The 13,786-nt window shown below is 42.0% G+C and overlaps 1 protein-coding gene across 1 annotated transcript in view; it reads right to left on the reverse strand.

Moving 5' to 3' along the window:
- LOC306906234 (band 4.1-like protein 1) overlaps nt 1-12,055 on the reverse strand; it is a gene marked incomplete at its 5' end in the record, with an annotated part of 28,464 nt that extends 16,409 nt beyond the window's left edge. The window contains 8 exons of the mRNA XM_079477452.1: nt 456-608; nt 2,768-2,855; nt 3,017-3,235; nt 4,291-4,366; nt 4,442-4,484; nt 6,009-6,113; nt 11,624-11,788; nt 11,996-12,055. Of these exons, the coding sequence (XP_079333578.1) occupies nt 456-608; nt 2,768-2,855; nt 3,017-3,235; nt 4,291-4,366; nt 4,442-4,484; nt 6,009-6,113; nt 11,624-11,788; nt 11,996-12,055 (909 nt within the window). The remainder of the gene's footprint in view (nt 1-455; nt 609-2,767; nt 2,856-3,016; nt 3,236-4,290; nt 4,367-4,441; nt 4,485-6,008; nt 6,114-11,623; nt 11,789-11,995) is intronic.
- Between the last annotated feature and the right edge of the window lie 1,731 nt (nt 12,056-13,786).

The following is a 13,786-nucleotide window of genomic DNA, read 5'->3' on the forward strand; positions in this document are numbered from 1 at the left end:
CTCTCTGTGCCCACTAGGCAAAAATGTTCAAAGCTCAGCCTAATGTTTAAAACCCTCTTCTTCTCTCCACACTCAGCGGCTCTGAACACTAAAGAGCAGAACCTCAAACAATATAAACAGTGTTTGTTGAGAAATAATTCATTTTAAGTGGCGTAATTAGAAATGTGCTTAAGAAATATTTCATTGCTTTTGTGTGAATCTTTTGTGGAAGAACACCCACACGGGCCTTTAGAGGACGGGCTCATTTTTGAATGCCTGTACGGGAATTCCACATGCTCGGAAAACTTCCCATTCTTTTCTAATAAAATCACATCATGCCAATTATACGCCCGTTTTTCTCGCCCACGCTATTAGTCTCGGCGCGACGGCCTTATCTAGAGAGTGCTGCAACATGCATCTGCAAGCGATGTCCAACAAGAAAAACCTGGAAAATCTCAAAAGACCTTTTTCTCTACCTCTCCAGGGCGGATCTTGATGTAGAAGTTGCTTCTCTTGTAGGATATTTTAAGGATCTTGGGCCAGGCAAAACGGTTTATACGCAGACGGTCCCTGTAGATTAAAAGGCCACTGGCGCACACTCCCAGCATGATGTCAATGCCTTCAGAGTCCTTTACCACGCACACACAAATGCAAACAAAACGTACAAAACATTTAACGTTGCAAACCGTAATGATTTTGGGTCGAATTAAACAGTTTTAAACAAATACCTAAAAACATTAGTGTAGAAGTGTTCAAACTAGTCTTCATCCCAATTCACAATGCTAAGCTAAATATGAATAACTTTTCTTTCTTCTGGAGAACACAAAAGAAGATATTTTGAAGAATGTTGGTAACCGAACAGCAGCGGTACCCATTCACTTGCATTGCTTTTGTGTCCCTATAACAGAAGTAAATTGGTACCGCCGCTGTTCGGTTACCAGCATTCGTGTTCTGCAGAAGAAAGAACACATGCTATTAATATACTGTATATAAGGGTCAAAGACCACTTATCGTGTAGTGCGACCAATAATATTAAAACAAAATACATATGTTTTTGTGGCAGAAATATGAATGTTTGAATGGTGTTTTTTCAAACATTTATATAAGTTGTGTGCAATTTTCAGGAAAAATAAGTTTGTTCATTTTGCTCAAATGTTTGTTCATTTAGGAAGACAAAATTATGAGAGGATTACTTACACAAAAACACAAAGATATGAAAATACTTTGCTTCTAAACACTTTAATGAAATGAATTAATTAAAAATAAATCACGGTTGCACCACATGACATTTGTTTAAGGATATGAGCCATTTGAATCTGCATTTATCACATTCTTAATGTTTGAATAACTGCAATACATATGATTTATTTGTAGTATAAAATTGGCATGTCGAAAATCTTTATGCAGTACGTCATTGACCCATATATCAAACGAACCATATGCCATCTATGTTGCTTTTAATAAAGTTGAAGTGTTTATTCATACATTTTTATGGCTGTGGTGATTTAAAAAAAATTGTCGTGCTTCCACAAGACCCCTAACAAAAACATGAGCAACATTAGTCTAGTGCAGGGATTCCCAAAGTGTGGTACGCGCACCCCCAGGGGTACGCGAGCTGCCACCAGGGGGTGCGCGAGAGGAAAAATGTAATGGCGATCTGTTTTTTTAAGTGGGATTTTTCCATACAATAAAAAAACATGAACAGTAAACATTTCCTTTGTAATCGCTTTTATTTTAAATAAAAAACTATAATTTATTAGTTTTTGATAGAAACGTAGAAGAAGACTGCAGCTGTCTTCTACGTTTCTACACTGCTCTTCTTTCATGCACTGCAGCCGCTAGGCTATATGCTGCCAACTCGTTTCATTCATTCCATATTATAAATATGCTTAACTGGCTGAAATCAGGGAAACTGTCAAGTAGGACGTCTTATGATAAAGTTGTCAGTCACGAAGGAGGAGAGGGACCAAGAGAGAGTGAGGATTTGGAGGCAACAGAGACGGAGAGAATAGAGAAAGAAAATGAGCGGGAGTCAGAAGATGCGCCGCAGGAAACCGAAGAGGAGGGAAGGAGATGGCAAAAAAGAGGTGATGAGGGTGAACACCAGACAGGGAAAAAAAAAAGGAAATATGATGACAATTATCTGAGTCTGGGCTTCACTTGGATCGGCGATACAGATTGCCCGAAGCCTCAGTGCGTGTTGTGCAGTGAAGTTCTAGCAAACAGCTGTCTGAAGCCGTCTTATCTCCGTCGTCATCTGCACACGAAACATGGCAATTTAAGCCAAAAGCCCCTTACATTTTTTAAAGCAAAGTTGGAGGAGTTACAGAAAAGCCAAAAAAAAATGCAGTTTCATTCATGCGTTGGGTCTACGAAAGACGCATTACGGGCGTCATATCTACTCAGTTACAGAGTGGGGAGAAAGGGGCTGCCGCACACAATTGCCGAAGACGTGTGTTTGCCAGCGGCCAAAGAGATGGTGGAGTGTATGATTGGAGTGAAAGAGGCAAAAAAGTTGTTGTATTATATTGAAATTTTGTTGATGTTATTGTCATGCGTGTTTTGTTTTTTTGCGCATGATTAAACATGAGTCTTTATATGGCGATAAAACAAATCTTTGTTGCGTTTTTTTTTAAGTGGGGATTGGGGGTGCGCCAACCCTGTTGGGACATAGAAGGGGGTGCGCAGGAAAAAAAGTTTGGGAACCGCTGGTCTAGTGTATATTTCATTTGTGCATTTTGAGTTTCCTGTACATAAAAGAAACTGAAACGTATCTACAGCCTCTTACCTTAGCATGATGAAGATCAACACCATACATGGAGAGCTTCTTGGCGTTCTCCAGGAAGTTGATTTCAGCCTCTGCAGGACTCATGCCCCTAAGCACAAGACATTTTTAAAGAAATATTTATAACATCGCATTTTTAAGTGTAAAAACATCATTATGAGATGTGGCTGAATATTTCTTCTGTTGAGCACTTGTGCTGCAGTTCACTAATATCTGTGATCACAGCTCCCTGCAGAGGTCATCTCGTCTCACCGGTAGGTGCGGTGGAGCTCCATCACCCTCTCCTCCAGCTCACGGGTCTGATTAGGGGCGAAGCGGAAGTCGCTGATGTAGTCGGGCGCGTGTTCCTCCGGGTCGTAATCTCCCAGCTCAGCCTGAACGGCGTAGGAGCCCAGCAGAGCGTGAGTGACGAATGAGCAGGGTAAACGTCCTGACAGTATATCCTCCCTCAGCTGCAGACACAGGTAAAACCTGTCCACACACAACAAAACATGTCAAACAACAGCCCACACGTATACGTCTACAAATCTGTTAGGAACATTTCTAAGGGAACCCAGAAAAATGAGCTGTATGTAGAAAAATGCTTGTTTTTAAATAAGATGAAATACTCAACTATAATCAATATATGAAAACATACAGTTTTTCACAAGGTAACCGGTTTTAACAAATCCTCATCTTCTGAAAACCATAAAAAGAACGTGTTATTAGATTCAGTGTTGGAAAAACAGCAGAAACTTTGCTTCATTTAGCAAGTGGCACCCAATGCTACAAACATAAACAGAGAAAGGACAACGAATGCATGGGAAGACTGGAGGGGATGGCAAACCAGGGACAGGTGAGGGATGATGGGAGATTGAGTCCAATGGGGATGCTAAGGAAAACAGGCATGGGAACAGAATGGTACAGTGACATCACATAATCTTTTTTATTCGTTTTTTTATTATTCTACAGTCTAGAAAATATATTAAGTGAATAAATAAGTTATCCTAAACCTATCACTGTTGGACTTGGATCTTGTAATATGTCTCATGCTGCTGAGCGGTTATAGACGTATCATTATATTGAATTCTGCAAAGGTTGACCTTTATGATTCACCTTTAAAGAAGCATTCATCAACCTCTACCATAATGCGATTTACATACAAATTTTTATTATATTCAATCTTACAATGAAACCTGGAGGGGAACATTGTTACCATGTGGGGGAAAGGGAAACAATAAGTACATGAGAATAATTCACAACTCTCAAAGATAAGACAAAGATAGGATAGCTGGGTGGAGGAGATAAATCTGTCTAATAATGATTATCTATCTTCTGTAGTCAAGCCATATATAAGCAGTTTTTCCCTAAAAGTGTGAACGCTGTGACTCAAAACATTGAAGCATTTTCACCAGCACAACAGGCTCAACCAATGCCCTTATTTTGGGACTACTTATCAGACCAATGACACATGGGGACAAAACAATTGATAATTTTGCAAATCCTATCGGTGGAACAAAAGTCGCAACGCGTGACGATGAACTTACCGCGTGATGTCTTCAATCAGCTGAGATGGATCGGGTGGATAAAACTTGACAGCGAAGTAGAAATACCAGGGACCCACTAAAAAACACACATTGATCAGACTCACTCGGATGAGCTTACAAAGCCAGAGTCTTTTATGTTCATTACACTTACCACGAATTTGCTTCTTGATTTCTTTCGAAGGATCGAGCCAATGCTGAAAAACAGAAGAAAACCAGATTTAAAAAAATAACAAAAGATTCAGTGGCTCTGCAGGAGCAATCGCCTCATACATATTCTATGAAATGGTCAGTGCATTAATATTCAAGGAAGAGTAAAAGAGTAGACAAATGTCATCTCCCCACGCCGCACTTCAGTAAGGTCACCCAAAGCTTGGTGACACTTGAAAACGTTTAACGTCAGCTCACCTCGGCCTAGATGAAATGAATAGAAAGTGCCTCGTTCCCATCTCACAGTATCGACATCCATCAATTACAACTGAAAATTGCCTACGAAATCACTGTTCTTTCCTCCACTCAACCTCATTTTCTATGGTTATTTGTATCAGCCTGATACGAAAAAATGTCGTGACATAAATCTTCCCCATCACCTTTGAAAAATGTACCCACATATGCTACTGCATCGCACTAGCGTCTTGCGCTCTCCGCAAGTTTCTCTCCCCGACGTTTGATGCATGTGGTTTTGAAACGAAAATCGTTCACATTTCAAACTGCAGTCTATCAGCTTCGCTGGCCTGGCAAAGATCCCAGCTGGTAATAGCAGCGTTCACAAGAAACCACTGAGCAAAACAATCAAGTGGAACTAGACCGAGGGAATCTAGTGAGGTGCGGTGGCTCAGGCAGATTCTGGAGTTTGAACAAGAACGGTTCTGTCAATCAAATCTTGCACTAATGACTGATTCTCAAGACCGTAAAGCCACTTAACAAGCACCATCATCTCATATTATGTGCACAACAGAGGCCGTGATGGTGCATGTTTAGAAAAAGAGCTTGTGTCAGTATGTACGTGGAAAACAACGGATTCTTCTTGTTCACAGCATGTCACCCGCGTAGGGCAACATCCTCTGTTGCCTAGTTACAAATGAAAGAAAATGTGTTTGCATTTGACTACTGTACATGTTAACCGTGAGTCAATCGATACATTTATTTAAAGTGGTTTTCGAATGACTGAGAGTCACACTTACAGTATAAATGATATAAACGGCACTGTATGCATGAAAAAATATAGCTGCATATATTTCAGGAAGGGGTTCCCAAAGGAAATAGTATATTCAGGGTCACTGACATTCAAAGTTTGGTATTTAAATAAGAAATGATAAGTAATAGGACGTGGTATTTAGAAAAGAAATAACGTACCATGAGAATATACACCCACCTTGAATGTGTTCTCTGTGGACTGCAATTGAAGAGTTACTTGCAAAAACAGATAGATACAGTATACAGTACCTTTTTGTTTTATTTTCAAAATCATGCTTTTATTGTGTTATCGTGTTTTTATTTTGTTTTATTGTGTAAGTTAGCTGTATTTTTCCTTAATCAAAACAATCCAACTTCAGTTTGATTGATATTAATAAAACATTCAGAATAAAACAAATATTTGTGACATTTTGTGTTATTTAGCAAATGACCCCTTTGTTTATTGTATAATGATTTGTCATTATAAACTAATTACACCATTGAATAAGAGAAGCAGTGAAGGATGACAAAAGGTGAACTCTGACCTTTTGACTCTCTGTGTCACTGAAGGTCAAGCCAAAGTAGTCCTTCTCCAGCAGGTTGAGATGTTCGCACACCAGATCCAGTAACATCTGCCCCTTACAGAGCTTCTGTCTCACACGAACACACATTGAGGAAAAGTGACAGAAAAAAGAGAAATGAGATAATGGCCTCTTACGCATTTAATGTTTGTGAGGTTTATGGGACCAAGTATATCATTGAAATTTTAGATAATATACCATTCGATTTCACTAACCGTACAAGAACTGATTTTAAAGGGATAGTTCACCCCAAAAACATGAATGACTTTCTTTCTTCTGCAGATCACAAAAGAAGATATTTTGAAGAATGTTGGAAACCAAACAGTAAGGTCCCCCGTTGACCTCCATTGTATGAACACAAAACCACTGAGATTTCTCAAAATATCTTATTTTGTTTACGACAGAAGAAAGTTGTGCAGTTTTTGAACGCCATGATAGTAAATAAATAATGGAATAATTTCTCATCTTATCTTCATTATTCAGTTTATTCAAACGCATTGTGTTTCTACATGTCTCCGGCACCCCAAAACGCAAGAGCAAGTCACATCAACAGACCATGGGGGTTACAGACAAATCAAACACTCGTAACAGATCCCAAATAAATTAATTCCTGTCGTTTATTTTCTGAGTCAAGGCTCAGCATTTGCGCTGCCATCTGACCACACCCATCATTTCTGCACAAAAGAGTGGCATATGCAGCACGCTTGAGACACCAGCCCTGGCTTTGCCTCTCTACAGAAACACTGAGCACTCGCCGCCTAGGGAGCCCTTTTCCCGCGGCGACAGGGATACAGCGCAGCTGTTTCCATGGCAACAGAATTGCTAAGGTTTTGTGTGCATGTGTGTGTGTCGCCTCACTGGCCTCTCGTGGCTGAAACACAAGGTTTTTATAAAGAGAGAAAGAGTGGGTGTGCTACCACAAAAAAGGACTGTTAGGACCTCAATTACCCAAACAAATTATTTTAGTATGTAAAGACAATTTCACAGTTAATATTCCGTCACGAGTAACCAACAGTACTGTACAGTACTTGTTGCCAACAGTGACTGCATGCGATATTGTACATCTCCAGTAAGCATCCGATAGGACAAGGTTTGTAATGAGTAAGAAAAATGACACATACAGTATTTTGTTTACATGCAGCTCCTTAATGTTGTGACAGCCGGATATTCATTAACAGGCTTTAATTATTACCCTGGTAATTTATTACTATAAGAGGCATTGTGTCATGTGGCAATAACAACTTTAAATCAGGCTTGGCAGCATACGAACAAGCCGCTGTTTCAGAAGTCCATCCATCCATCCATTTTCTTCCGCTTTATCCGGGGACGGGTCGCGGGGGCAGCAGTCTAAGTAGAGATGCCCAGACATCCTTCACCCTAGACACTTCCTCTAGCTCTTCCGGGGGGACACCGAGGCGTTCCCAGGCCAACCTGAAGTGGGCAAGCCACCCTTTTCCGACTGAGGACCATGGCCTCGGATTTAGAGGTACTGATTTTCATTCCAGCCGCTTCACACTCGGCTGTAAACCATCCCAATGCATGCTGAAGGTCCTGGTTTGAAGGGGCCAACAAAACAACATCATCCGCAAATAGCAGAGACGAAATCGTGTGGTCCCCAAACCTGACACCCTCCGGCCCATGGCTGCGCCTAGAAATTCTGTCCATAAAAATTACGAACAGAACCGGCGACAAAGGGCAGCCCTGCCGGAGTCCGACATGCACTGGGAACAAGTCCGACTTACTGCCGGCAATGCGAACCAAGCTCCTGCTTCGGTCGCACAGGGACCTGACAGCCCTTAGCAAAGGACCACCGACCCCATACTCCCGAAGCACCCTCCACAGGATGCCGCGAGGGACACAGTCGAATGCCTTCTCCAAATCCACAAAACACACGTGGATTGGTTGGGCAAACTCCCATGAACCCTCCAGCACTCTGTAGAGGGTGTAGAGCTGGTTCAGCGTTCCACGGCCCAGACGAAAACCACACTGTTCCTCCTGAATCCGAGGTTCTACTATCGGCCGTATTCTCCTTTCCAGTACCCTGGCATAGACTTTCCCGGGGAGTCTGAGAAGTGTGATCCCCCTGTAGTTGGAACACACCCTCCGGTCCCCCTTCTTAAAAAGAGGGACCACCACCCCGGTTTGCCATCCCAGAGGCACTGTCCCCGACCGCCACGCGATGCTGCAGAGGCGTGTCAGCCAAGACAGCCCCACAACATCCAGAGACTAGAGGTACTCAGGGCGAATCTCATCCACCCCCGGAGCCTTGCCACTGAGGAGATTCTTGACTACCTCAGTGACTTCGGCTTGGGTGATGGACGAGTCCACCTCTGAGCCCTCGGCCTCTGCTTCCTCAGTGGAAGACGTGACGGTGGGATTGAGGAGATCCTCGAAGTACTCCTTCCACCGTCCGACGACATCCCCTGTTGAGGTCAACAGCTTCCCACCTCCACTGTAAACAGTGTTGGTAGGGCACTGTTTCCCTCTCCTGAGGCGCCGGACGGTTTGCCAGAATCTCTTCGAGGCCAGTCGATAGTCCTTCTCCATGGCCTCACCAAACTCCTCCCAGGCCCGAGTTTTTGCCTCCACAACCACCCGGGCAGCAGTCCGCTTGGCCTGCCGGTACCCGTCAGCTGCCTCAGGAGTCCCACAAGCCAACCAGGCCCAATAGTACTCCTTCTTCAGCTTGACGGTTTCCCTTACTTCCCTTACTTCGAAGTCCCCCAGTAGGACGATGGAGTCCCCGATCGGAGCACTTTCCAGCACCCCTCCCAGAGACTCCAAGAAGGTCGGGTACTCTGCACTGCCGTTTGGCCAGTAGGCACAAACAACAGTGAGAGACCTAACCCCGACCCGTAGGCGCAGGGAAACGTCCCTCTCGTTCACCGGGGTAAACTCCAACACATGGCGGGAGAGCTGGGGGGCTATAAGCAAACCCACACTAGCCCGCCGCCTCTCACCATGTGCAACTCCAGAGTGATGAAGTGTCCATCCTCTCTCGAGGAGTGTGGTTCCAGAGCCCAAGCCATGCGTAGAGGTGATCCCGACTATCTCTAGTCGTAACCTCTCAACCTCACGCACCATCTCAGGCTTCTTCCCCACCAGCGAGGTGACGTTCCACGTCCTAGCTTCCGTGTCCAGGGATTGGGCTGTCGAGACACTCTCCTTCGACTGCCACCCGATCCATTATGCACCGACCCCCTGTGGTCCCTCCCGCACGTGGTGAGCCCACGGGAAGGCGGCCCCACGTCGCTCCTTCGGGCTGAGCCCGGCCGGACCCCGTGGGGAAAGGCCCGGCCACCAGGCGCTCGCATACGAGCACCACCCCCGGGCCTGGCTCCAGGGTGGTGCCCCGGTAGCGCCATACCGGGCGACGTCACGGTCCTTGATTTATTAAGCATCATAAGGGATTTTTTAACGACTCTTAGTCTGACCCGTCGCCTAGGACCTGTTTGCCTTGGGAGACCCTACCAGTGGCATATAGCCCCAGACAACATAGCTCCTAGGGTCACTCGGGTACTTAAACCCCTCCACCACGTTAAGGTATTTTTCAGAAGTCAACCCAATTTAAAGGGATGGTAGCGTGCACCGTATACACTGGTTCTCAACGGGGGGCCGTGGCACACAAGGGGACCCCAAGATGACAGCTTGTAGACAGAAATGAGCACTGCGATGCATTTAAAAACTAAAAACCAAGATATTTTTAATGAATTAATGAATAAACATTTTTCCTTTTAAAAGCTCTAAAATATTATATGGGGTAGAAATTGTGAGTTTTTGTCAGCAGGGGCCTTCAAATATTGCAGTTGGGGGCCTTGAAATCAGAATCCTGACCTAAAGGTTTACAATTGTAAAAGTATGCTCACATTTGAATAGGATTTGAGAGATTTTATGGAGTTTCTCACAGCACATAGCTTTGGGACCCTTGGAAAAACATTGCCATCTTTACTCTTTATTCAAATGTGATATTAAAAATGTAATCAGCTTTGGAAAAAAAAATGAATGGAGACTTGGCAAAAAAAGACACAACACATGCGAAGCTTATAAAGTCACGGCACATAAGAAATGATACAAGAGAGGAACAACACATATTAATAACAGATAGAACTGTCAATATTTGCTTTATTTTCCATGAGCTTCTTTTGGTGCATTTTCGTAAATTGCAATAAAACCCCTTTCAGACAAATTATTTAGTGAATTAAATACCCTAAAAGTTTTGTAAATTTTGTACCATATACATCATATTGCAAATATTGTACAAATAAGCCTTCTGGACATCACTTTTGGCCAATACGTTTATTTCCATGATCAGAAAAGATCAGCTTGGATCAGAATTTAAATCCATAGTCATTTCTGTATATTTAGATTGTAAATGATGATTGAATTTTCATTGTTGGGTAACTATCCCTTTAATTTGACACTAATGCAAGGGAATGGGGCCAGTTAACAACTTCTTCAAAATATCCTCTTTTGTGTTCTGCGTAAGAAAGCAAGATGAAATACAGATGAAATTACATCCTTTTCTTTGGGTGAACTATCCCTTTAAGCCAGGGGTCCAGGCTGCACACATGTCTGGTGAGGCATAACCCTCCTCTGAAAGACAGTAGCATTATTTACTCCATGGGACCGCTAACATGTCACCATTATAGATTTCCCATCCTCCCCCTCTTCAGCGAGCCGTAGAATGCTGGAAGTATAAGACGCCTTCTGACCTTTACATTGGAGTCTTTCTTTCTTGGTGTTGCAACATCAGTAATAGCAAAGGGATGGGACACGTGGCTAGAAAGCCATGAATAAGACCCCGGAGATGAGCTGTGTCTGTTTCCGCACAGGATATATCCATCAGCTGGTCAGACCCTCCGGGGCACAGGCAGATGTGAGGCTGATCTCAGAGCAGTATGTGACGCTCCCTAGAGAGCGACTAGTGTGGGAGGGCTTTTCACCTATCAATGAACATCCCCCCCACACTAGCATTCATTGCTCATTCCCAGGAGCACTGCAGTGGGGAAGATGGGACTGCAGTTGCGGGCTGTGAAATGCCGTTGAAGGCAATGAAATGTGAGATTCATAGATCACGTTGGATTGTTTTGCCTGTTCAAGGCATTTCTAATAGGTTGGAGTAATGTTGGTGCGCATAGAGGGGCCGTACAATTTATAGTTTACATTCACGACCAGAAATATCATAACTTTGTTATGGTATGCGATTAAAGCAGTGCTTCTCAAACTCAGGGATTAGATTATAAATCTTAATTTGGGGGGGCCGCAATGCAGTCTACACAAGGGGGGTCTTAAAACAAAAATCTTTGTGAACCACTGCGTTAAAAGGAACAGTTCACCCCAAAATCGAATGAATTCAATGTTTAAAGTGAAATCATTCAGCTTGTCCACACTTTATAAAAATCAACACATTGTAAAGGCTGGATTTATCATTTTCTTTTCACCTCATCTTGTTATTTGATCAGTCGCGTACCAGTGTGTCTACAGTGCTACTGGAGGACAGTCTGTGAAATACTGTTCATAATATTTGTTTCTTGAAAACAACACAAATGAGTTTCAGTGCGTGCAGGCGACTGCTGTACCTCCACTCCGGTCTCGTAGGCAGATCCATCCAGCAGCGTGACTTTCACAGTTGCAGTCTTTGGTCTTTTGGAGGATTTCTGAGGGGATCTGGACATCCTGCTTGGGGTTTTCTCCGAGGAATCATCAGTGTCTCGGTGCTCGTCCGACATCTTTGAGTCGTGATCCTAATTGAAAGTGATGAAAGCGCGCCCAGTAGCTTTAACATTAAGCTCTCCAGAGGAGATAGAAAAACAACTGGTCTGAATGTGGTCGAGGTGAATGTCTGCTATGCATTACTTACTGTACAACGTGAAATGTGCACAGTTGCATGTTATAATATATAATTTTTTAATACATTATAGATATTGTAGAATAATAGATTTAAGGCTTACCGAGTAGCCCCGTCTGTCTCCGTCGGCTGTGTTCTTTGTGGCTGAACCTCTTTCAGACATAGTGATCACTGATAGTCCTGGAAAAAACCAATACAAAGAGTTAGTATAAAATTAGTCCATGGAAGTAGCTATTAAAGAAATAGTTCAGACAAAAATGTATATTCTTTCAAACTGTACATTTTATTATTTAAACATATTTTTCTCTGGCAATAATTTCTTATTTATATTTAGTTTTATTTAATTACTTTTAATTCGATGTACTCTTCTTTTACTTCTGTATTTTAAAACCTGTGTGAACTGGAAATCGTAATTGTTTAAGTATTGTGACATGTTTGTGTGTGACTTGTGTCTTTCCTCTGTAAATGGATTGGATCTAGAGAAGTAGGCGTTTCGCAAAGCAGACTGACAGTTTGAGGGGAGGAGTTAAAGGGACAGTTCACCCAAAAATAAAGATTCTGTCGTCATTTACTCAATTATTCATTCACTTGGTTTCTTGCTTGTAACCAAACAGTTCTTGGACCCCATTGACTACCATAGTAGGAAAATGACATTGGTTGTCAAAAGTGCCCCAGAACTGTTTCCTACATTATATTTTGTGTGGTAATGAATGGTGGCAACTGTTTGGTCATAAGCATTCTTCCAAATATCTTTCTGTGTGTTCATCAAAAAACAATTTTTTTTCAGAACTGGAAAAACTCAAAGGTAAATAAATTATGAACACATTTTCCTATTTGGGTGAACTGTCTCTTTAACAGATGTTCTGCCTGATCTGTCAAACTGACGTGAACAAAGAATGAATAATGGCAAAATTTACATTTATAGTAATTTGCATTTACAACGTAAACAGGGTCAGTTTTGATTTCCTGTGGATTTTATAGTAAATGTGTTATATTTCCTAAAATGTTATAAATATACCCAAAAAATAACACTATCAGGAAAATCAGTGTTCTAAAGCCATAGCTTTGTACGAGAATTTTTAATCTTAATGATCTTCAGGATTATAACAACATTATAATCTTATCTGTAATTGAAATCTTGCTGGTGTTAAGGCTGGAAAGATGAGGTTATGAGATTATATTACAGCAACAGTGGCATAACATTTCTTTTTTCACGTTTCACAGTAAATGATTTGAAATCAGTTTTAATAGTGTCTACACTCTGTCCTGAACATATTCTTACTCATATTACAACCATATCTGATGTTTACCCAACAGGAACATCAATGTGACAATGTTTTTTTTTTACTTTTAATGTTTTTACTTCAGATGTACACTCTGCTACTGTGCAGCACTGCCGCTTGGTCTTGTTGCTACACCTGTCTCTTTAAATACACAACTCCACCAAATCTCCACCAAATCTCTGACCTGTGTGAACGAGGGATGTTCATGAAAAACCAATAAGACACTATGAACCGTGTGCACGGCATCAAATTGAATGAATGCGTTTATATTGATCTTATATGAAATCACAATTCACACACTATTATAAATACACTTTGAGGAAAGTCACCAACTAATTCAGTAAATTCAGAGGAACCGTACTAATACGTCGATTTGATTTATTCTCTGTGCTGTTGTTTATTTCGTTTCCAGAATAACAGGACCGCCATAAAATAGATTGGAGAAGCGGTTGTAGTAGGTGTTGAATCTAAAAAAAGACAGTTCCTTAAAACCTGACTAAAAGTGCAAGCCTTTTATAGCACATAAACTTTTCTGTGTTTAATGGAGTTGAGGTGTCACAGCTTGACAATTTGATACCACTGTGAATATGCTAATCGCCTTCATTTCCATC

The sequence above is a fragment of the Barbatula barbatula genome (genome assembly GCF_947034865.1).
Source record: "Barbatula barbatula genome assembly, chromosome: 17".
Taxonomy (NCBI): domain Eukaryota; kingdom Metazoa; phylum Chordata; class Actinopteri; order Cypriniformes; family Nemacheilidae; genus Barbatula; species Barbatula barbatula.